Source organism: Myxine glutinosa, chromosome 11 (assembly GCF_964187855.1).
Source record: "Myxine glutinosa chromosome 11, kmMyxGlut1.1, whole genome shotgun sequence".
Lineage (NCBI taxonomy): Eukaryota > Metazoa > Chordata > Myxini > Myxiniformes > Myxinidae > Myxine > Myxine glutinosa.
In genome coordinates, this window is record NC_136271.1 from 30,921,403 (window position 1) to 30,947,153 (window position 25,751).

Genomic DNA, 25,751 nt, shown 5'->3' on the forward strand with positions numbered 1-25,751 from the left:
GATATTCATGTCTCCGCATGTTGTGACCTCGAAGTCGATCTACGTCAGGGTCGGCTCTGGGGAATCATGGATTCACTGGGCCATAAGGTGTAGTGCTGTCGGTACCTATACAGGAGGACTAAAGCTTGAGTCTTTAAGTCCGTGGTGCTTCCAGTCTTGCTCTACGGACTTGGACTCTGACCAAAGATCTGAGATAAAGACTTAACTCCTTCAGTGCCAAATCTCTTCGAACAAAAAAGACTTTGTGTCTAACAAATGTTTGCTGACAGATGAGATTTGTTACCAGTATCGTCCATGAGTGTCAGCTGCAGCTAAACCTCGTTTTTCTCAGCAACCACATGTCCGATTGAGACAAAACTTTCAGAGTAGGAGCGACACCCATGCAGAATGTTTTTCTGATAATTGTGATGTCATAGGTCATGTGGCATGGCAGCCATCTTGGATTGAAGGCAGATAATGAAAAAAATAAATTCTTGGAAACCACTGAAAGGAAAAATTTGAAACTTGCCATTTTCTCAAGTACTCCCAATGGGGAACAAAAGCATGATAATGATGACATCATCGGTGAAGTGGTATACCAGCCATAAATGTTTTAATCGAATGCCTTAACCTAAAAATCTTAAATTGCATGCACATGATCTATGATCCATTTGTATTGAAATATTAAATTGATGACATCTAGATCACATAGCTTGGCAGCCATATCGGATTTAAACTAAAACCTCAGAAAAAAACATCTTCTCCCAAACCACAGAAGTGATTGACTCAAAACTTTACATGTGTCATCTGTCACATGGTGTGGCAGCCATATTGGATTGAAGGAAAATATCATCAATGTACACCCCTATCGATGCGAAACTTTACAAATATCATCTAACACCGTTGCTGCATATGGCTTGAAAATGATGATGTCGGTCACGTGGTTTGGCAGACATCTTGCATAGAAAAACGAACCTTATCTGATCAACTTGAAACTTCACAAACATGATCCCTGGCCCATACATATGCAGAGTGTACATTTTCAAGGTCATATGTCAAGTGGGATGGCAGCCATATTAGCTTGAAACCCGATATTAAAAAAAAACCCTTCTCCAAAACCGCTTCACCGATCAATGTGAAACCTGTCCTGTCTGGTAAAAATGTGATACTCAAGAACAGCTGAAGGGATTTCAATCAAACTTGTTTATTTTTAGGATAGTCACCGAGGGCATCTACCTGTTGTCACAGGCAGGGACTACGCGGAGGCATATTGGCGATGCAGTCAAATTACTCGAGTGTTTCTATGATTTTCAGACAGACAGACAGACACACACACACACACACACACACACACACACACACACACACACACACACACACACACACACACACACACACAGACACACATAATTGCCTTATTTTATGTAGTAGTAGGACATGGCCATATGCTATGTATGCTTGCCTTAAAGGCTGAGGAGGGTAGCAGTGTTGGAGGGGGGAGGGAGTGGGGTAGGAGGGTGGTTGGTACAACCAGTCCACACAACATGTGTTCATTATAACAGGACTCTACTGTAATAAGTGTTGAAATACAAAAGGAACATTTTATTCATGTGCTCATGCCTTTTGGGTGTTGGGGTGGTGGGGATAACTAAGGCAGTCAAGCCACATAACAAATGGGTTAGTGAAGGGTAACAACTAAGTTCTGCATCAAAAATGAAGTGATTTGAACAGGGATTCCATCTTTACCTTTGAGTAAAAAGAAACAAAGGTGACCACAAAGGAGGTACCAAAAGCAATTTCAGGAAATCAGTTACACGACGCAAGGTTTTGCCATAACAGCTGATACAAAGCACACATACAACAAAAACAAAATGAAACGACTATGATATAACACTGCATATTACACTATATGGTTCCCCAATTTCTCACAAATGCAGATTGTCAACACATTTATGCAACAACGGAACACTTTTTGAATTGTAAGCAGCATTGAACTAATATCTAAGACAGTGTGGTACAATCGTACAGCTTCGTAGCTAACTTCCCGTAGAAGGCTGTACGCCCCAGATAGTGGCAAGAGATACCGGAACCCCACCATCATCACCCGCCTTTGATTGAGGGAGCAGCGGTCCCATGTCATGTTGGCAGGATGAAATTCCATGTGACTGGTCCCGGTCTGGGTCCCAGTGTACAGCAAGACAGGTCGCAAGAATGACAGCAACGAGCAGGGCAGCTCCTAGAGCCATGAGTACCATGCCAGATGCTCGTGCAGTGGCGATAATGTGGTTGAAGAAGGCTGCCTTTGAATCGACGACGATGAAGTGAGGTCCGCTGATAGTTTCAATGCGCGGTGATATGGGTGCAGCCACCACAAATGCCAACAGTCCCCAAAGTGTCAGGATTGCAGCCGAAAGCAGTGCCACCTGACATGACAAGAAAACACTTTTCTTACTTCATTTTAAAGATACATTTTACAACAAGGATTTCGTATAACAATCCCAAGCTGAGAGAACAAAAATGTAATTGAGCAACAGGCTGAGAGCATTCAAGTGAAGTGGAAATAATATTGATCATAATGCCGTTTGAAGGCCATTCCACGTCCAGCAACTTCTATCCAGCCTTGGAGCATGAACTTCACCATAATTGAAATTTGTTTGTCGCTTCTACTCTTCTACTCTGCCACCTACGGAAGCACCGTTTGAAGGCCAAACTCTTCGAGAACATCACATCAGAGAAACATCACATAATATCATCATCAAACTGCAATCCTCTGCTCAAGGGATTTCTGTGGTGTCCACAGAATGTCGTGAATATTACTGAGATTGAGTTTTTGAAGGACGTTTTATTGTTCCATCGCAAAGGAGGAGTTTTTACAACTCACAATGAATGGCCATAGTGCAGCGGCATAGCAAAAATTTAAGAAGAATTGTGCATTTTGTGATGGAAGCACCAAATTTGGCACAATGATAGAATGTTATATTTAGAACATTTTCAGATATGGAACCACTTTGAAATTCACCCAAGGTCGCCGCCATATTGGATTTCAAAATGGCGGCTTTAAAAATCTGTAACCCTTAGGGGGGGTGGCGGAAACAAATCCTACAGGCACAATTATTGCCCCATTCACCCTATATCTTTTCTAACATCAGTAGACACATTACAGCGGCGATTCTGAGCTCAAGGGAACATCTAGGGGTCTGGGGAGTGAAAAATTTGAAAATTTCGGCCAAAAATACCCCTAAAAGAGGTCATTTGGTGTCAAATTTCAGGGGGGGTCGTGTATTGTCCTGTAGATAAAACATGCTGGTCCGTTGATTAACCCCTAATTAAACGACTTTTTTGTTTGTTTGCTCCATCCAGGTTTCAATCATGTCGAAGCAGTTCAAGTTAGTTCATGTTACCAAGCATGTAACTTCAACGCCAAAGACGCCACTGGACTGGGAACTCTGTGTTCTGTGTCAAGTTGATATAGGAGAGTCCCTACAGTGTCCTGCTGTCACGAAAAGAACTGATACAGGTGCTGGATACAAGACACTTGAAGACAATCTATCAGCATTCAATAAACTAGGCAAGCTGCCACAAGACGTGGACTTGCAACGACTGGATGAAGGCCAAGGGATAGCTGCCACTCTAGCTGCCCACCAAGCCAAGTGGCACAAGTCATGCAGGGTGAAATATAACACTACCAAGCTACAGCGGGTACAGAAGAGAAGTCATTCAGAGGGAAGCCCTATCCCCAGTACAATCAGATAAGTACAAGCTTACTAGGTCTCAGGCAGCTTGTGTTGATAGCATATGCGACAATTTGTGCTTCTTCTGCCAGCAAGAGCTTGGTTTGGAGTTTCATCAAGCAGCGACATTGGAACTAGATAAACACGTTCGCAAGGCTGCAGTTTCTTCAGGATACCACTTTGTTAGCCCAACTGAGTGCTGGGGACATGGTCGCAAGAGAGGCCAAGTACCATAAGAAATGTTTGACATCCCTATACAACCGCGTGAGGGCAGCAAAAAAGCTTGCTGAGCAAAGCCAGAGCACGGTAGATGTCATTTCAGCAATAGTCCTTGCTGAACTGGTAACGTACATAGAGGAAACTGCTAAAGAAGAAGACACTGCTCCTGTATTCAAGATGGCAGACCTCACCAAGCTCTACACAATGAGAATGGAACAGTTCGGAGTTGTGCTGGAAACACGAGTCCATACAACCAGACTCAAGGAGCGTATCCTGGCACACTTCCCTGATCTGCAGGAGCACAGGCTGGGAAGAGATGTCCTGCTGGTGTTTCAGGAAGACATTGGCAGTGCATTAGCCAAGGCATGTCAACATGATATTGACAGTGATGTTGTGCACCTGGCATGAGCTGCAGGGATTATAAGGAAGGATATGTTCCAGTCATCTCAGCCTTTCAATGGGTCCTTCTCAAACAAATGTCAAGAAGAGTCTGTGCCACAACTGCTGCTGACAATGGTCTCCATGATTTTAGAGGGCGCAGGCATCAAAGATCAGGCATGTCAGTCATCGGCATCGGCGTCTGTGACAATAGCTCAACTTCTCAAATACAACAGTGTGAAGCATGAGAGGAGAGGTGCAGGCACAGACGTACGACACAGCATTAGTCAAGAGACTCCTTTGCCAATATATCTTGGCTTGATGCTTCATGCCCATACGAGAAAGAGGGAACTGGTTGACACATTATCTGAACTAGGGATCAGCATTGCCTATGATAGAGTGCTACGGATCTCTGCAGAGCTGGGGAACGGGGTCTGTCAGCGCTTTCGGGCGGAGAAGGTGGTCTGTCCCCCAAAGCTCCGCGGTGGAGTGTTCACCACATCAGCTGTGGATAATATAGACCACAATCCCAGTTCCACGACAGCACACGACTCCTTCCACGGAACTGGTATTTCATTGATACAACATCCAGACTATGACAATCAAGGCACAGACCGAGGTATTGTCATCATCGGGGGTGTCTCAAATGTCAAGACTGTGGAGGACCTTCCACGGTATTACACAGATGTACAACCAGTTAGTTCACTTGCCAAAAGCCACCCTGTACCAGCTGGAACCCAGGCGTCGCTGCAGAGGAATCCTGCACAAGCTGAACTGGATAAAGAGAAGAGGTGGCTCCAGACTGTGAAGGATGCATGTGACAGTGGTGACACACAGAATCCAGGAAACATTTCTTGGGCTGCACATCATGCAGAGAACCAATCGGCCAAGGATACTAGTATCACAGTCACACCCACTGCCTTGCTTCCCCTCTTCCATGACCAAGCCCACTCAGTGGCAATGATCCGCCATGCCATGGATGTCGTGAAAGCAGCGATCAATGAGCTAAACCCTGGACAGATACCCGTCGTCACACTGGACCAACCACTTTATGCGATCGCCAAGCAGGTGCAATGGAACTGGCCAGACACACATGGTGAAGATCTCTTTGTGGTCATGCTGGGTGGTCTACACACAGAGATGGCAGCTTTGAAGACAGCAGGAGACTGGCTGCAAGACAGCGGTTGGACACAGGCATTGGTTCAGGCAGAGATAGCAACAGCTGGCACAGCAGACTCCTTCTTGTGTGCAGCTCACGTCAGCCGTACAAGACGCGCCCACCAAGTAACTGTTGCTGCCCTACACATACTGCAGCATCGTGCATATGACATATACAACGAAAGAGCAACTGCAAGAGATGAGGAACCATTGGAGTTCGAGGCATGGTGTGACCAGAGAGCAGCGGCATGTCCACAGTTTCAGTACTGGGCCACTGTACTTAACCTGGAGCTCTGTATACTCCTCTACATACGTTCACTGAGAGAGTCCAACTTCACGCTGTACATGGACACCCTACCAGAGCTAGCTGCATGGTTCGCTGCATTGGGCCATATCCACTATGCTCGCTGGTTACCAGTCCACATCAGGGACATGGTTGGCATTGCAGAGAAACACCCAGATGTTGCTGCCAAGTTCCATGCGGGGCACTTCACATCCAAGAAGACTAGGCATGCTTTCTCCGCCATCTCCCTAGACCAGGCTCATGAACAAAACAATGCCACAGTCAAAGGCGATGGCGGGGCAGTGGGCCTAACTGAAAATCCAAGTGCCCTTCGACGGTGGATGGTGGCTGGCCCCGAAGTTGCTCGGGTCATCACAGAATTTGAGACCTCACAGCAACTGCGCCAAAGGGGAGAGCACACCCACCACCATGAGCAAACCGACAGTGTGCAGAAGAAGTTCGTCCAAGATGTCCGTGCACTGACAACAGTCATCGAAGAGATGGGCAGCCCCTTTGAAGAAGAAAGCACAGATTTGCTGGTCCTGGGCACACTGGAGATCTTGGGCCCAGCTGTTGTAGATACTGTGCGTACAGCTTTACAGATTGGGAGAGATCAGTTCCATTCATTTGAGAAGGAACGTCTGGCAGACAGATCCAAGCCACTCAATGATGTCATCAAACGCAACAAACTCCCGTTGTTTTCATCCATCAAGGTCAAAGCTGCCCAGAAGAGCAAACAACAAGTAGCCTCTGCAAAGAGTGATTCAGAGCTCTTCTCCAGACTATACATCGCATGCCAAACCAGAGATGGGGGTCTCGAGCAGTTCTTCAAACATGAGAACAGCGCACATCCGCCAGCACTCTCGCAAAATGGACAGCTCCGCTTTGGTTCCAAAGCTGACTTGTTGCAGCCCTTAGAACAGCTTGTCGAAACAAAGTCGGACCCACCACAAGTATCTTCTGTGATCCTCGATGGAGCTGTAATAGTTCAAATGCTGAGCCCAGGCCAGACCAAAACATTTCTTGACTATGCCACAAAAGTATTCGTTCCATACATTATGTCACAGCTTCAACATCGATCTCGTCTCGATCTAGTGTGGGACCGCTATGCAAAGTCAGGCAGCCTGAAGGCAACTGCAAGGACCAACAGAGGCAAGGGAATACGCAGTCGTGTCACTGGCTCTGCCCTCCTACCAGGCAACTGGCACAGTTTCCTCCGTGTCGACGAGAACAAGGAGGAACTCTTCAGCTTTCTGTCTAAGCAGGTCACGGAGTCCATCGATGTGCCAGACAAACAGCTGATTGCTACTGACGGTGAACAGGTAATGTGCATGATGTATGTTAGTGTGTGTTAGTGAAAGTGTGTGTATGTGTCTGGGTGGTGAGAGTGGGTGCGTGCCTGCTTGTGTGTTTGAGAGTGTGTGTACAATCTTCTGTGGTTTCAGTACATATTATACAATGTATTATTGATTTATGCTGTTGTAGAGTAAATTCTTACCCACATATGTGTATTCTTTTCATATAATTTAATTTTGATTATATAATCCCGATTTGTATTATCTATTCAGAAGAATATTTTGTATTGTATATATAATCTTTAGCGGTCCACGGTACACTCCCTCAAATTGTTAAGAAAGGCCTATTGGCCATAGTGTTCTTGAATTGCTTTTTTCTTTCCTGGCATCTTGGGGGAGTGTACACGAACAGGCTACTGTTATATGTGCAATGTCATATTGTATGATTTCATGTGTTTGATGCCAAGTAAATAACAATAATAATAATAATAATAATAATAATAATTGCCCTGTATTTATGTACTTGAAATAATGTACTGAAATAAATTAATAAATGTTATGCAGATTCATGTCAGGTTTTATTCGTGACCACCTACACCAAAGGAATTCACATTTAATTTACATCACGGTATTGTTCATGCTTACACCAACAGGTCATTGCTGTACCACCATGTGCAGACACAGCCGCTTTGGCCCCGTGCAATCACGAGGAAGCAGACACGCGCATGATGCTCCACGCAGCAGCTGCTATGAAATCTGGACACCGCAGAGTACTCATCCGCACCGTGGACACAGATGTGGTGGTTCTCGCTGTGTGGATGGCTCAGGAGCTTAATGAGGTAATGGACGAACTCTGGTTAGCGTTTGGAACCGGAAAGAACTTCTGCTACATAGCAGCACACGAGCTGTCTGCTACCCTGGGACCAGACAAAGCCAAGGCACTGCCAATCTTCCATGCAATCACAGGGTGTGATACCGTCTCGAGCTTTGCAGGTCGTGGCAAGAAAACAGCATGGGCAGTATGGGAAACTTTTCCAGAAGTGACCAATGCATTCCTGGACCTGGCATCTGCACCAAGTGAGATCTCTGAAGATACACTGGCAACCCTGGAGAGATACGTAGTGCTTCTGTACGACCGCACATGCACATGTTCTGAGGTGAATCTGGCAAGAAAGAAACTCTTTGCAAAGAAATCTCGATCCATTGAAGCAATACCTCCAACACAGGCCGCCCTAGTACAACATGTGAAGAGAGCAACTTACCAGGGTGGACATTGCTGGGGACAGTCTCTTGTCCCACACTGCTATCTCCCATCACCATGCGACTGGGGGTGGGTGGACAATGACGGACAGTTCGATCCTCTGTGGACAACACTACCAGAAGCTGCCAAATCCTGCTATGAACTCATCTGTTGTGGGTGCGAAAAAGGTTGCAGTGGGAGATGCAAGTGCAAGAAAGTGGCTCTGAAATGCACAGCACTGTGTGCCTGTGATGGTGACTGCTCACATTGAGTTGGAACTGTGACACTTTGCATGACTTGATGCAATACGCTCGCTAGTTCTCTTGCTGAACGTGTGTATACAATGTACGTAATATGGGATTATCAGTTGCTTATGTGCATTAAAACATATTTCAATACAACCATTCAATTCATTGACCTCAAGTTTGTACATCCAGACACTAAAATCAAGGCTGTAGCTGGTATAGAACCAGAAATATTTGTAATTAAAGATTTTTAAGCCGCCATTTTGAAATCCAATATGGCGGCCACATTGGGGTGAATTCCAAAGTGGTTCCATATCTGAAAATGTTCTCCATATAATATTCTATCATTCTGCCAAATTTGGTGCTTCCATCACAAAATGCACAATTGGTTTGCTATGCCGCTGCACTACCATGGGAGTTCAACCAGTCTAAGCAAAGAGAAATACAGTACGGTATATATACGAAGGGAGAAAAGTCCTTGTGCATCATGAAAAATTACAGTAAATGATACTGACATGTACCCTAGCAATATGATCGTCAGCCAACATGCACCTTGACATGTTCCCCAGTTTATCCATGAATATCCAGAAGTTGAACGTGCATATACTGTGCACTGCACACCCAAATTTCCATGCACTGTACTGAGTCACATGACAGTGCTAGACGTGGTCGGCAGGATAACCATATCCGGTTGGTGCACCTTAGTAATCAGTTCCAGACAGCAAGTTTGACAGCTCGCAGTGTCCTTGGCTTGTGACCAATCGGTGCTACAACTGTCAGGAATCGGTTAAAATCACACAACCCCACCTGGAGGTCATTAATGGCAATTTGAGAGGTATTCGGTACCGTTGTGAAGTTCTCCGTCCTCACGTCCTCTCATTCCTGCACATCACACATTCCGTTCACGGATGTAACATCACACTTCAACTGGATAACGAGCGCTCTCACATCGCACGAGTGGTCACTGACTACATCGTACAACAGAACATTCCCACACTTCCCTGGCCAGCTGTTTCACCTGATCTTTCTCCCATAAAACATGTGTAGGATGAAATGGAAGGATGATTGCGCAGTCCTCAAAACCAGGTAGCGACATCAGCCCAACTGTGGCAGGCCTTGGTACATATCTGGAATGACATCCCTACAGGTCAGCTCACTTCCATCATCTTGTGTCCTCAATCAGGTGTCGTTGCCAAGCATGTCAACACAAACGGTGACCACACCAGATACTGAGCTGTTAACTGTATTTTGACCACACCCCTCTTCGAGCCTCTGGGGAAATATCTTGCACGCATGTGTTGACATTCTCATGTCGGTTTCATGCTTATCAAACACTAAATATTGATATGACCAAACAATGTGATGTGTTTGTTCTCATTTCACATTGGTGTAAATAAAAAAAATGAAAAAAAATGCACAATAATGGTGTAAATGATGCACAATAACTTTTTCCTGTTAGTATATATACATATATACAGTCGTGGCCAAAAATATTGGCACCCTTGCACTTTTTTTTCAAATAATGCACCATTTCTTCCAGAAAAATTTTGAAATTAAAAAATATTTTGGTATCCACACATGTATTTCTTTGGTTGGCAGTGGAACAAAACAAAAGAGATGAAAAAATGACTAAATCTTAGCTTATTCCACATAGAAATCCCAAAATGGCCCGGACAATATTATTGGCACCTTTTAGAAGTTGTTTGATATAATTAGATATCAAGCAGGCGATTCACCTTTACTTTGGAATTGAACTCACCTGTGGTGAGTTTCAGGTGCCTGCAATATAAAAATCACTCATTCAACCAGTTTGAATGGAGAAAAGGAGTCATTCTGCTGTTTTGTGTCACTGTATGTACCGCAATGAGCATGGAGAAAAGAAATAAAACCAGATAATTGTATGAGGAGGTCAGACACAAGATTGTAGCCAAGCATGGACAATCTTAAGGCTACAAGTCCATCTCCAGAGACCTTGATGTTCCTGTGTCCACCGTACGCAATGTTATCAGGAGGTTTAAGGCCCATGGCACTGTAGCCAACCTCCCTGGACAAGGTTCAGTGATGTTTTGGGGTTGCTGTGCTGCCTCTGGCACTGGGTGCCTTGAATGTGTGCATGGCATCATGAAATCAGGAGATTACCAAGGCATTTTGGAGCATAATGTTCAACCCAGTGTCAGAAAGCTGGGTCTCCATCAAAGGTCATGGGTCTTGCAGCAGGACAATGACCCCAAACACACTTCAAAAAGCACCCAGGAATGGTTCAAGATAAAACGCAGAACTGTTCTGAAGTGGCCAGCAATGAGTCCAGATCTAAATCCCATTGAACACCTGTGGGGAGATCTGAAAACAGCAGCTGGGAGAAGGCACCCTCAAATCTGGGAGAACTGGGGCAGTTTGCACAAGAAGAGTGGGCCTAACTGCCAGTAGAGAGGTGGAGGAAGCTCATTCATAGCTATGGGAAGTGCTTGACTGTAGTTATTTTGTCCAAATTCTGTGTTACCAAATATTAAGTCTCGGGTGTCAATAATTTTGTCAATGCCATTTCTTTTTATTTTCTGATTTAAAAGGATATATTAAGTTCTGAATCAAAAACAAAGGTTCTGTAATATTAACAGTGAAATAAAGAATTGTGGAGACCAAATATTTTTGTCAATTTTTGGCCACGACTGTATATATCTATATATATCTATATATCTATATACATATATCTATATATGATCTATATATCTATATATATTGACATATAGCATGCATTAGGTAGATATGAGCAGGCCGGATGGCCTCGAGGTATTCACACTCACCTCTAAGATGTCCAACCTGAGTTTGAATCTTGGCCCAGCTATAATCTGTCATTGCGTTGTTTCACCAGCAGTTTTATTCATCAATGTGTGTGCCGTCCCTCAGATGGACGATCAACTGTATGAACATTGCGAGAGATTCCGATAATGTTGAGAGTTTTAGATTCCCCAGAATCCAGGGACAGAAGTGATGCTGGGGCACCAATCCATAGGGGAGAGCACCACTCCAATGAGCCACGGACAAAAGTTTTGCAGACTTTGAGTAGCTCTGATTTTCCAAGGAAAGACTTGGATCGACAGAGGATGCCCAGTCTGCGGCTGGCTTTGGCAGCTAATTTTGCTCTCTGTGGCTGACCCATGATTTGGAAAGTATGATACATATGAGTGTGATCTCTTTTTGGAGATCATCCTCGTGTATATATCATCTTTTAGAGATCCTATTTATATGATCTATTTTTGGAGATCATACTCGTAGCTATCATCCTTTGGAGATGCTCCATAAATTTAGCTGCCCATGGCAAACTTGTAAGTTCATAGGAAAAGAGGACAAAAAATACAACTTTTTTACTACTAAGTGCCAACTTTACGCAATAAATAGGTCATTATTTTGGTCGAGTAACTACGATATGGACCTTCTTGTATTCTGGAAAAGTCGTTGAGTGATCTTTATTTTTCTTTAAGTCTCAGTCCAAGGTACCTACCTTTGGGATTCAAGACCTCTTCATTCAGACTCGGCTTGCTCCAACCGAAATAAAATCACTGCTATACTTAAAGGTACTATGAAGAAATGGATCTTGAAACTTTTATTAAAAGAACGTTTCTATATTCTTCTGTACTGTTTCATTTTTAAAAATGATATCATCAATCAATTACCTTATGCAGCCACTTTATTCTTAACTGAGGTGAGTATTGGTGCTTCCATGTGCTCCTGGGGACATCGACGTACCTATAACAAGTTGTGTCTGTTTTCTAATGGAGCTGAGATTACTCTGGATCTCGGACAGGTCCATTATTCTTCTGCACGGGGCTGCAATAGCAGTCCTCAACGAGGGCAAGAATTTGGAATTTAACCAGTAAACCGGCACACAATGGCATACTATTTCGGGTGTGTTTAGGATCTTTAAAATCTGTCCACAAGCAAATGCTAACAGATGGGACAGCTGACTTAACATTCTCTCAAAAAGCCAGCGTACTCATTGATGCAAAATAAATAAAGGAAAAACTAAAGTAAATCGAAAAATGATTCCATTTCAGGGTCACCTTTCGTGTAACCGAACATCTGAGGTCATGGAGACGCTTGGCTTCCTCAATGGTCTTAGAGGCTTCTTCTTCTTCACATGCTGTGGCCCCAGTGCAGTCTGCGTAGAACTGATGCAAGTATGACCGAACGCCATAGCGAGGCTGAGTGTCTGGCATATCCACACGTCCACCTTCTCTGCAGGGACCGACTGCCTCTGTGTGGGCCATTCCACCTTTCCACAATGCAGTTTACTGTGGGGTAGAGAGAATGGCCTAGATCATCCTCAAAGGTGCACTGTCATAAATTTCTGGTATTATATTGTCTTCCCAAACAGGATTGGGCTTCACAACAACTGACATGCAACTCATGACTCTCACTTCAACAGTAAGCTAGAACGACACTCTTCGACATCACAATGTTGACCGATATGCCTCCGCTCACATTATTCCATCATTATAATACCTGTACCAAGTTTGAATTTGATTCCATCAGCCGTTCTTCAAGTTATAGACCTATTACATGCTTTGACCTTTGATATGTTGACCCCAAAATCTAATCAGGTAATCTTTGCATCACAATACATATTTGTACCAACTTTGGTCAGAATCTCATCACTGGTTCACAAGTTATCACAGTAACAGGATTTTACCTAACATGACCTCTGACCTTTGACCTTGTGAGCCCAAAATCTAATCAGGTCATCTATACCTCATTATACATAACTGCACCAAATTTTACCAATATCCCTTCAGCCGTTCTCAAGTTATCGCGGTAACGAAAACCTATCACGGACGGACGGACGGACGGACGGACAACCTGAAAACATAATGCCTCCGGCGACGGCATAATAAAAACTAAAAGTTTCTCGGCTGAATGAATATGAATGAATATTCACATTTCTCGGCTATCCTTCATAAAGGTAATGTTCAACAATAGTTTAGAAATGTCACCAGTAGTCCTATAAAACTGAGATAAAACGATCGATAGACAAGGGAGAGAACTACGGACAGAAAAGGAGGAGGTAAAACTGAGACAAAATTAGGAATGCACGACAATTGACTCAGCTCCTCAGAAAATGAGAGAAAAATCAACAACGATTGTATGAAAAATCATAATTGTATGCATTCGTTCGACCGCTTCTCCACAAACCTTGAATCCAACAATGTTGGTGGCAATTTGAAATTCTTGCCACGGTACTGCTGCCTTAACTAAAAAGGATTTGACATTTTATTCTCAAGCCATGCTCTGACAGGCATGATAATGAATGTCTTCCGCCAAACCCAGGTTACGAAGTACTCACTCTTTCTCCGAGACAGACAATGAAATGCGATATGCAAAATTCTGATTACCGTCATTGTCATTATTTTTCCGACATGAAATTCTTTCAGTTTGATCGATATTAATGGATGTTTGTATTTTCTGAGATAAAATGTTAAGCATTGCTCGATTTTTTATGCAACCTTTGCAAAATGACCCTTTACATAATTCATATCAACCAAATATTATTCATATTAAAATCAGACGAGAACGGCACTCTTCGACGTCACAAAGTCGACTGATATGCCTCCGCCCACGTTATTACATCATTATAATACTTGTATGAAGTTTGATTTAAATCCATTCAGCTGTGCCCAAGTTAGCATATGTTTTCGTAACATGACCTCTGACCTTTGACCTATTGACCCCAAAATTTAATCAGTTCATGTTTACATGATTATACATACCTGCACCAAGTTTTAATTTAAATCCCTTCAGCTGTTCACAAGTTCTCACATTTTTACCTGACATGACCTCTGACCTTTGGCCTTTGATCCCGGGACCACCAAAATCTAATCAGTTAATCTTTACATAATTATACATACCTGCACCAAGTTTGAATTAGATTCCTTTAGCCGTTCTCAAGTTATAGACCTATTACAGCCTTTCATCTTTAACCTCTTGAACCCAAAATCTAATGGGTTAATCTTTACATAATTATACATACCTGCACCAAGTTTGAATTAGATCACTTCAGCCGTTCTCAAGTTATAGACATATTACGGACCTTGACCTCTTGACCCCAAATTTTAATCATTTAAGCTTTACCTCATTATTATACATCAAATTCTTTAAGCTTTACATCATCATCATCATCATTACATTCATCAATTTAGCTCCTCACCACATACAAGGCTTTCATCCGCACCTCAATGGAATACTGTTCCCCCCTCTGGGCCGGTGCTCCTGCCTCACACCTAGCTCGGCTTCACGCTGTTGAAACCAAAGCTTTCAGAATCATTGGAATCTCCCGCGATGAAGCTAATATAACTCCGAGGGCCTTTCACTCACTCAGCGCAGGTAGGTAGGTGGTCTTTCTGTCTTCTACCGACTCCTATCCGGCCTAGCTCCCCCAGCTCTGTCTGTGCTCTGTCCCCCAAATATTCCTACAGGTCGCACAAGATCTGCCAGCAACCCTCTTATGGTTAAACTGCCAAAATCAAGACTCTGCTCACCTTCACGCCTTCATTCCTCTTTTCTCCCGCCTCTGGAACAAACTCCCTCACTCTCTTCAATCCCACTCCTCCCTCCAGGTCTTTAAAACAGCTGTTCACCACCATCTCTTATCTTCTCCCATCCAAAACCTTGATCTTTTCTACCCCCATTAATTTCACCCCAGATCCACTTTTTTGAAATACCGACTTCTTTCCTTGAAGTCCGAGCAGTGTCCATGTGTTTTATACCTCTCCCACCCCACTCCCCCTTCCCATGCCTCCTCCCCCCAAGCCCTCTCCCTCCCACAGATCTCCCGATGTCCCTGCTCTCAAATGTTGTGTTTTTGTGCTTCCCCTTCTCTCCCCATCTTGTCTACCGCTCCCCTTATTATATAGCTCCCCTTATTATATAGCTCCCCTTATTATATACTTTGTGTGTCTGTTTTGATTTTTTGTGTGATAAATGTTAGCTCTTTCACGAGCCTCGATCCTGTATACAAAAAAAGAAGAAAAAAGAAAAAAAAGAGAATGTGTGTGTCTCCTCCATAAATGCAAAACCATGAAACCTAGCATCCCCAAACTTTGCATGCACACGAAGAGGACTCCGAAGGCGTGCATGAATGAAAAATAGGTCTTTGGATAAATATACACCCTTTTGAAAATAAATAACAACTTACCTTCATGAAAGACTTTATCCCCGGTCACCTACACATCACCTCGCAGAGGTCTTAGCCTCCATTTTGTTTCAGCATATTCAAACATGATCTACTCTGACAGTCTAGTTAAAGTGAATAATCGAAATCTGTGTTCGGGTTTGAGGATCAGATCTTGAGGACTAAATAATTGCCAAAATATGGAGTGAAATCTGAACATTTTAATAAATCAGTGATTCTCATAACTAAGTGTATTTATTTGTTTATTTAAGAAAGGCTGTCATTCCTCCTGATGCACTGTCATCTAAATTCATACCTCCATATTATAGGGTATCACTCTACTGGGACCTGCGATACTAGTAGGAAACCCGAAGATTTGAACCATCTGGTTTTGAAATACCTTCTATATGACAGACGCAGATTGAGGCTATTTCAAAGTATTAAACAAGCATTACGCCTAGGTCCCCCGTCGGTGAAGTGATGCGAGTTGACAAAGTGGAAGACGCAAGGCGGCCATCTTGGATTTTGACGTGGTGACCCAATTTTCAATAGGGTTCTTCCTTATGCCTAGATACACCCACACACCAGATTATAAGTTGGTACTTCGCTTATTTTTCAAGATATTTCGCTCACAAGGTTCAGACATATATATGGTGGCGGCCATCTTGGATTTTGACATGGCGACCCAATTTTCAATAGCTTTCTTCCTTATGCCGAGATACACCCACACACCAAATTAGAAGTTGGTACTTCGCTTATTTTTCAAGATATTCATCTCACAAGGTTCAGACATACATGGCGGCGGCCATCTTGGATTTTGACGTGGTGACCCAATTTTAAACAGCGTTCTTCCTTGTGCCTAGATACACCCACACACCAGATTAGAAGTTGGTACTTCACTTATTTTTCAAGATATTCAGCTCACAAGGTTCAGACATACATGGCGGCGGCCATCTTGGATTTTGACGTGGGTTGCACCCACACACCAAATTCGAATGCGGTCCTTCGCTTACGCACGCACGCCCGCACGCACGCACAAACGCACGCACGCACGCACGGACGGACGGACGGACGGAGGGGAAAACCATAGTCCACCTTTCGCTCCGCGGTGCGACGGGGGACAATAAGTGGGGATTCATAGGTCAGATCTGCTGAACATTTTCAGGCATTTAAACCAGAAGCAATCAGCTTGCTATTGCTTGCCAAACCAGCCATTCCTTATCATTCGTTTTGTTGGATTGCTACCTTGAGTGCTTAAGCCATTTGGCGAGCGCTCTTCAAGCGTATTAGTTGCTTACAAGGAACACCCCTGCTCCCTCCTCCTGCTCTGCCACCTCCTCCTCCTGCGCCATCTCCCCATCCTCCTGCTTCCCACTCACCCCTTCTCCTGATCCCCTCTCACTCTCCTCCTCCCCGTTCAACCCTTCCCCCTTGCTGCCAGCTCACCCCTCCTCCTGCTCCCCTCTCACGCCTCCTCCTCATCCCCACTCGTCCTGCTCCCCTCTCCTCTTCCTGCCCACTCACCCCTCCTCCTGCTCGCTTCCCCCCTCCTCCCCTCCTCTCTCTCTCCCCTTCCCTGTCCATCCCCAGGTCTCTCTCCCCTGTTCTCCTCCCCCTCCTCTCCTCATCTACCTCTGCTTCTGCTTCTAATATAAAAGCTTCTAATATATATAAATCTAACAAGTCAGGAGACGACGATGGTTCATGAGCGAGCGGTATTCAATGACAAATGTCAAATCCGACATTGAAAATATATAAATAGGAATGTATTATCTGTTGTGAGACTACTTAGCTACACAATACCGAAAATTCGGTTCAATTCCGACAACTTTGAAAATTTGACCTTTGTGACCTTGAAATGTCAAAATGAAGGTTACTGACCTTGAAATGAGATAGAAAATAATGTATAATCAGTTATGAGGTTAGTTAGCTACACAATACCGAAAATTCGGTTCGATTCTGACAACTTTGAAAATTTGACCTTTGTGACCTTCAAAGGTCAAAGGTCGAAGAGTCTGAAATTTGTTGGAAAACTTGTATTTCATTATGTATGTGATAATATAAAAACATGTACGACATTTCACCCTATCAGGAAGCGAACAATGTAATAAAACCATCAAAAATCGACTTTTCTAAATTTCGTGACCTTGTGACCTTGACCTTGGGGCGAAAATGAAAAATCGAGCTCCGTGGGGCTAGACACATGACATTGGCCTAACCAAATATCGAAACCCCTGTCAGATTCCACCGAACCCCTCGGAGAAGATGTAGCTTGAAATCGATTACCCCCTAAAAATACATCTTTTTCGGGTGTGGCTCCGCCCACAATGGGCACAATACGCCCACTCTCGGCAGGACACAACTAGATCATGATATCAACCTCCCACCCAAGTTTCATCAAGATCGGATGATATCATCAGGTAGTTATGCTGCGGACAGACAGACAGACAGACAGACACACACCTATGACGAATATAGTGGTCACTCTGTTTGATAACTCATGAACCAATAGTGGCCTTAAGTGGCCACCCAAAGCCAGCAGATGAGTACATACTTTAGCCTTACTCCGGTGCACATACTCCAGCATGTACTCTGGCCCACACTCCGATAAACTGCAATGGCTACTTCAGTCCAGAGGAGAGGGGTATTTTTTATCTTTTGTTATTTCACCTAAACTAGTTAAATTAATTAATTATATATTAAATTAAATTATTCTAAACTAAGCATTATTAAATTATTAAAGATTAATAATTAAAGATTAATACTAGATTAAATTAGAATTAAATTAAAGAATTTAATTATTAAAATTAGAATAATAATTAAAATTTAATAAATTATAATAATTTAATAAATTAAAATTAGAATTAGAATGAAATAATTTAATTTTAATTAATAATTATTAAAAACTAGAATTAAAGATTACATTAAAGATTAATAATATAATTATTAAAGATTAATTACATTTAACTAGATTAAATTAATCTAAATTCATTCGATAAACAATATATTCCTCAAAAGAGACTTGAGTTTTTGCAGTGTGCTTTCCCCCACAGAGAAATATGGTAAGGGGTAAACACCATCAGGGGAGGTGAAGGACAAAATAGATGATGGAAACTTGGACGAACAATTGGTGTGGGGAGAAATGGGGTCAGCAAGGGACATATAGGGTGGACAGGATTGATGCAAAGAAAAGGCAGTATGTTAGAAGGAGGGTTGATCAGAAATATAAGGACATGTGTCCACAGTCTAGTGTGAAGCTGTTTATGCTCTTTCTGTTTGGGATTGTCGATGTATTTCTGCTGCTGACAAGTACAAGCAGATCCTAATCCACCATGGTGTCCTTTCAGGGAGGAAGCTAATTGACAACAACTTTGTTTTTCAGCACGATAATGACCCCAGACACACTGCAAATGCTGTTAAAACATATTTACAAAGAAAAGCAGAGTCAGGAACTCTACAATCTATTAGTGCCCCCTCAAATTCCTGACCCTGACATCGCAGGAGCTCTCCGGGAATATTTGGACAGAAAGAAAAACAAAAAACAACAAAATCAAAGGATGAATTAAGCGAAACATTGCAGAATGCGTGGAACAACCTCCCAAAGGAATTTCTCCAAATATTTCAGCAAAGAAACCCAAAAAGGACATCGACTGTATTGCATGAAAAAGGTCGTCACCACCAAATATTGGAAATTTCATGGATTCATGTTGTATAATACAACTCGTTTTTGTTTCTTTAATAAAACATGATCATTTAAACACCTCTTATTTATCAAAATATGCCAATGTGACGATTAAAATGTTTCTTTTTAAGGTGGCATAAGACGTTTGCACAAGACTCTATGCGTTTTACAAGGTTACAGCGTTTCCTCCTCTCCCTTCCCTCCTCCCTTCCTTTCTTTCCTGTTCAATAATTCCCTTATTTATTGTGTCCAACTGTGCTTATATTTCTGGGCCCAGTCCTATTCCTGATATTTACTAATGATCTTTCTGACTCTCTGGAATATCGTCTTTATCTCTTTGCTGATGACGCCACCCTCTGCTGTGACATCGCTCATCCTGCAGACAGGCAGACTGCAGCCTCTTCTTCCCTGTCCTGCCTTCATTCCTTCAAAAAAATTAATCACAAGATGGTCAAACACTTGGTACATGTCTTTCAATCTTAACAAATCTCACACTCTCACCATCTGTCTCCGAAAGAACCATATATGGCAAACCCGTGCAATTACTTTCTTCACAATCCTCCTTGAGGAAGTTCAGTCATTCAAACTTCTGGGTCTCACTATCAGCCATGATCTTTCTTGGATAAACCACATTGCAAAGATGGCCTCCAAAGCCAGACACCAAATGGGTATCCTCCATCATACGAAGTACTTCCTTGGCACACCTGAACTCCGATCCACCTACAAGGCCTTCATCCACAGTATGATGGTGTACTGATATCCATTCTAGGTTTGGCTCCCCTGCCTCACATCTTGCTCAGCTTGATGCCATGGAAACCAAAGTCTTCAAGATCATTGGAATCTCCTGCGATGAAGCTGGGTCTATGGGCCCATCACTTCGCCATCAAACGGGTCGGTGGTCTCTCTGTTTTCCTTTCGGTGGTCGGTCGTCTCTCCAGCCTCATTTCTGGTCTTGCAACCTCTGCTCTTTCTGTGCTTTGTCCCTCCCTCCCTCCCCCAACCAGGTAGGTTTCTGCAGGGTCACACGGTCGTCTACCAACAACCCCCTTCTGGTGAAACTACCTAAATCCAGGATCAATGCTCACCTCCACTCATTTGGTCCTCTTTATTTCCAACCTGTGGAATCAACTTCCACATTCCCTTCAATCTCATTAACCTTCCCTCCAGGTTTTCAAGACAGCTGTTCACCCCCATCCGATCATCATCAATCCAAAACCACGATCTTTTCTACCCTCGTTAACCCCAACCCAAATCCCTCCTCCTGGCAATTTGCCCTCCTCGGAGTTTCCTTCTGTGTCTATCTTGTCCACCTCATGCGTGTTTTTGCATCCTCTTCTTGTCCGTTACGTCCTGATCAGTTTGGTGTACCAGCTCTTCTCCACGAGCGGCCTTTTTAGCTCTCCGTCACCTCGTCCTTCCATGAGCCTCGACCTTGTATGCAAATAAAAAGGTAATAACATTTTTCTCCAGCTCAGTATTGCAAAATACCTTTCAAGGTCAGAACAAGGAAAATACTGTTAACCATTTCAATTCTGAATGATTTCCCACACTGCTTTGCATGCTCGTAGTGTTCCACGCACATCATCACCTGGAATTATGCAGCGGATTCATCACAGACCGACTTTGACAGACGGAGATAAAAAAATATGGTTCAAACTTTTACAAAGTCCATCGTTAATGATTTTCATGGAGACATTCTCGATTCCAGGAGACAATGACACTTGTCCCCAATTGTCACAAATCCTAATTGGGATTTGTGGTCATAAAAGAGTTGGAACAATTTGTACAATCTCAAAAAATAAAAATATGTTAATCGTAAATGTATCCTTAAGATTCCTTACTAACGATTTCTGGACCATTTATCAGTAGGACTAATTGTCCCATGTTCAAAATGTGACAAAGTCACGTGACCTTCCTTTGCTGCCTTTGCCCAACTTGTTGCTGAAATTTTTCGCTGCGTCGTTTTTGGAATGAATTTCCACACGATTTTAATTGATTAATTGATTTTGTTAATGGGGGAAAAATAACAACAAAGGACGGTCGACGGATTGTGTAAGGTTGGTATCAAAAATGGAGTTATCTCCCGGGTTTATGTCGGCGCCACCACACAGACGGGTCCGACCATACACGAGGCTCGGTGTAAGCTTTGTAAACGCACGGCGACGTTACATTTACATTTTACAGTAACGAGCGTAACGTATTTACTCCCGGTCTGGAAATGCACATCGGTCAAAGTGGCGAGACCGAGGAGTGAAGAAGATCGGCGCAAAAAACGATTATATTAATCCACGGAGCGAAAAGAGGTAGGAAGAGGTAGTAGAACATACCGTGGACGAGAACGATACCATCGGGAGGTTGGAACCTACTGTCAAGGGAAGAGTGAGCTCGGCATGGCCGCGCACCGAGCGAACATCGTGTCCTTTGGCGAAGAGGATGCGCGAGAGGATGGCGGTGGGCGGGACTAGCGTTGGGGGAGGAGTCAGAGAGAAACAAGGGGGCGGAGCCTTGTGTGGAGACGGTTGGAGGGTAAACCGGAATGATGCCGAGCACGAGCAGGAAGAGCCTGGGGAACTGTGAGTATGTGTGAAGAGCAATGGTGGGTGTGATAAAAGAATAAGAGAAAAGGGAAACGCGTGGATCTAACATTAACACAAACAGTGAGATGGTGAGAGGGAGATGTTTGCAAATGAAGGACCTGTAGGACAGCAGGGAGAGGCAATAAGCAGCTAACCGAGCTGGCTGTGTAAATAAATACCCATTTCATTGAATATTAATCGAGGAAGGTTTATGTTCAACGATTTTTGAATTGCTTGTCGTCATAAAAAACACTCATGGGAACGTATATTAATCAGGTTTAGTTATACGAGTCATGGTTGTCCCTGAAGACCATATACATACCCAGTTGGTGGGGCCATAGGCTGAAGGTAAAGAAGATGGGAGTTAGGACAGTAGGAAGTCCGAGCATTAGGTTAATGCATGGAAAGGTAGTGGCACTGACACCAGAGGAGGTGGATAATTAAGTTTGAATGGGAATTGGAATATAGGTATCTGCCACGTGGATCCATTGAAGACAAGAGGGGTATGGGTATATTGACAGGACTTGTCCAGAGTGGCCACAATGTCTTGTCACCGCTTTGTAAAAACTGTAACTCCCAAAGAGTGTGGAGGGCTCAGCTGTCTGTGCTGAGTAGTTACACGTGTCCAAGAGATGTTCCCAATGACTTACCTGTGTGAAGTTGCATTCTCAATCTTAGTAGTGATCCCAACTAAAGACAGAAATAAGCGGATCAATGTCGAGAGCGAGAGCTACGATGTTCGCCGAGTAAGACTGTATTTTCTCAGTATTAAGAATGCAGTATTTTCTCAGTAAAGTGGATTTTTTCAAAGTTCCTATTCCTGTCTTTTGTTTTCAACCGTTGTAGAGGACAACAGATGGTTGCGTCAACCAAATACCAGGACAGGATGTCAACCAAATACCAGGACAGGACGTCAACCAAATACCAGGACAGGACGTCGACCAAATACCAGGACAGGACGTCGACCAAATACCAGGACAGGACGTCAACAAAATTCCAGGACAGGACGTCAACCAAATACCAAGACAGGACGTCAACCAAATACCAAGACAGGACGTCAACCAAATACCAGGACAGGACGTCGACCAAATACCAGGACAGGACGTCGACCAAATACCAGGACAGGACGTCGACCAAGTACCAGGACAGGACGTCGACCAAATACCAGGACAGGACGTCGACCAAATACCAGGACAGGACGTCGACCAAATACCAGGACAAGACGTCAACCAAATACCAAGACAGGACGTCAACCAAATACCAGGACAGGACGTCGACCAAATACCAGGACAGGACGTCGACCAAATACCAGGACAGGACGTCAACAAAATTCCAGGACAGGACGTCAACCAAATACCAAGACAGGACGTCAACCAAATACCAAGACAGGACGTCAACCAAATACCAGGACAGGACGTCGACCAAATACCAGGACAGGACGTCAACCAAATACCAGGACAGGACGTCGACCAAATACCAGGACAGGACGTCGACCAAATACCAGGACAGGACGTCAACAAAATTCCAGGACAGGACGTCAACCAAATACCAAGACAGGACGTCAACCAAATACCAAGACAGGACGTCAACCAAATACCAAGACAGGACGTCAACCAAATACCAGGACAGGACGTCGACCAAATACCAGGACAGGACGTCGACCAAATACCAGGACAGGACGTCGACCAAGTACCAGGACAGGACGTCGACGAAGTACCAGGACAGGACGTCGACCAAATACCAGGACAGGACGTCGACCAAATACCAGGACAGGACGTCGACCAAATACCAGGACAGGACGTCGACCAAATACCAGGACAGGACGTCGACCAAATACCAGGACAGGACGTCGACCAAATACCAGGACAGGACGTCGACCAAATACCAGGACAGGACGTCGACCAAATACCAGGACAGGACGTCGACCAAATACCAGGACAGGACGTCGACCAAATACCAGGACAAGACGTCGACCAAATACCAGGACAGGACGTCAACCAAATACCAGGGCAGGACGTCGACCAAGTACCAGGACAGGACGTCGACGAAGTACCAGGACAGGACGTCGACGAAGTACCAGGACAGGTGGGTCATCTGGTAAATCCGGCTGATAAACAATGGGTTCGAGTGTCTGTTCTTGGTTGTTGGTGTTGTTGCAGTCGTTGTTGTTCTTGTATAGCCCTGGACAGGTCTCTCGAACAAGCCCGTGGCAATCGTGGCATGGAGACCGCGGATCGATCTCACAGGAGTGACCCAGAGATCCCCCACATCCAGTATGGTGTACCCCTGCCTTCACAAAGTCAGGGCACGACAGAGTTAGATAGAGAGAGAGTTAGAGAGAGTTAGAGTTAGAGTGAGAGAGAGAGAGAGAGAGAGAGAGAGAGAGAGAGAGAGAGAGAGAGAGAGAGAGAGAGAGAAGAAAAGAGGGACAGGGCGGGTTCATGTGGACCGGCACTCAGACTGTGACCGTGCTGCTCTGACGAATCCGGGCAGTCGGGAAGAAGGGGGAAGATTTGGCCCCCGACCTGCGTTTAGGGGGCACAACCACCGCAAAGAGGCGTCCCCCATAGTCATCCTGTTCTGAGTCTTAGAGGTCGGTGGTTCAAACCCCAGCCGAGACATATCAAAGACGTGCTGCTTACTTGCTTGATACTCACCAGTCAAAAGGATGGAGCACGGACAATCAATGCTGGATAGGCAATGGCAAACCACCCAGCGTAATCCTTGCCAAGAAACTGCTTCGTAAGCACCATTGCTCTGTAATGAGTGCGGAACATCAAAATCAAATAAAAGGCTCATGGAAGAGCTTGTACATCCATCACTTGCATTGCAAAGACCAGGGGAGACACCACTGTACTTTAACGTTAATTTACAAGTTCCGAAATCGAATGAACATTGGACAAACACATATGACATCCAGTATGTGGGATTTGAACCTGGCTTCCCTGCATCATGAGCCAAAGGTTCAGATAGGAACACAAACAGGTTTAATCCCCAACTTAAATCCATTCCGAAAGCTGTTCATTTGATTCCAGGATTTGGGTGGTGAAGATTAATTGTCTTTCTGCAATGATCTTCATTCTATTGAAATTTGTGAAATAACATTCTCGTCTTTTCAAGCTTCTCAGAATATTATTTCAGCTTTACCAAAATGGATGAGAGTTTGTAAAATCGTCACCGCTGTTGTTCAGATGTGTACCTCGTGAACATTACACCAGGAAATACACTTGACTCTTCAATCTGCCATTTTGGATTCACATTAGGCTCATCTCACAAAGCGCTCAATCTCCAGGAAAACATCCATTGTGAAAAAGAGGAAAATTTTATTTTTACCATGTTGCCCACCTCTTGTACGTGTTGTCTGCTACTTTGGTGGTTCATGTGGTTGGTTGCATGCTCGCCATCATTCCTGCCTGGTCCTCCGTGATCCTGGGGTGCACCGTGGGTGGTTCACGGTTTTTGTGAGTCCCGGATAGGAACCTCAGCCTGGTGTTGGCTTAGCGGTTAGGGTGCCGGCTTGGGATCCTAGGATCCTCGGTTAAAATCCCGGTGATCGCTGAATGAACACCAGGGGGGTTGACTCAACCTGTCATCCTCAGTTGAGGTCGGCAAATTGAGTACCAGTTCACTGGTAATTCCCTGTGTGTCGCAACAGGCGACTAACGGGGTTGGCGGCAGGATGGGCATCCGGCCATAAAACATTGCTTCAAAAATGGGACCACGGTGCCAAAATGCCAAACCTTGCTCTGCGGGGAAAATGGCCTCCAAAGGTGGTTCCTAAAGGTGGTTCCAGATAGGAACCT

At 44.1% G+C, this 25,751-nt stretch overlaps 2 protein-coding genes across 4 annotated transcripts; one reads left to right on the forward strand and one right to left on the reverse strand.

Annotated features, from left to right (window-relative positions):
- Positions 1-1,167: 1,167 nt before the first annotated feature.
- Positions 1,168-24,710, reverse strand: LOC137436539 (neurensin-1). 3 transcript variants are annotated; one of them, XM_068130414.2, is made up of 3 exons: positions 24,606-24,710; positions 12,587-12,817; positions 1,168-2,402 (listed from the first exon to the last, which is right to left on the reverse strand). In XM_068130414.2, the coding sequence occupies exons 2-3, from the start codon at positions 12,791-12,793 to the stop codon at positions 2,016-2,018; spliced, it is 594 nt and encodes a 197-aa protein (XP_067986515.2). In that variant the 5' UTR covers positions 12,794-12,817; positions 24,606-24,710; the 3' UTR covers positions 1,168-2,015. The 3 variants fall into 3 exon arrangements, with proteins under 3 accessions (XP_067986515.2, XP_067986516.2, XP_067986514.2); XM_068130415.2 differs by lacking the exon at positions 24,606-24,710 and adding an exon at positions 21,739-21,804; XM_068130413.2 differs by lacking the exon at positions 24,606-24,710 and adding an exon at positions 21,700-21,802.
- On the forward strand, positions 6,705-8,891 carry LOC144888285 (uncharacterized). Its single transcript, XM_078765951.1, has 2 exons — positions 6,705-7,070; positions 7,697-8,891. The coding sequence occupies exons 1-2, from the start codon at positions 6,741-6,743 to the stop codon at positions 8,552-8,554; spliced, it is 1,188 nt and encodes a 395-aa protein (XP_078622077.1). The 5' UTR covers positions 6,705-6,740; the 3' UTR covers positions 8,555-8,891.
- Positions 24,711-25,751: the final 1,041 nt, after the last annotated feature.

What these genes read in the sequence shown, in the direction of transcription:
- LOC144888285 (XM_078765951.1), top strand. Translation starts at nt 6,741, where the DNA reads ATGCTGAGCCCAGGCCAGACCAAAACATTTCTTGACTATGCCACAAAA. An exon ending in TTGCTACTGACGGTGAACAG is followed by an intron (nt 7,071 to 7,696) that starts GTAATGTGCATG and finishes TTACACCAACAG; the next exon opens with GTCATTGCTGTACCACCATG.
- LOC137436539 (XM_068130414.2), bottom strand. Translation starts at nt 12,793, where the DNA reads ATGGCCCACACAGAGGCAGTCGGTCCCTGCAGAGAAGGTGGACGTGTG. An exon ending in GATGTTCGGTTACACGAAAG is followed by an intron (nt 2,403 to 12,586) that starts GTGACCCTGAAA and finishes TTGTCATGTCAG; the next exon opens with GTGGCACTGCTTTCGGCTGC.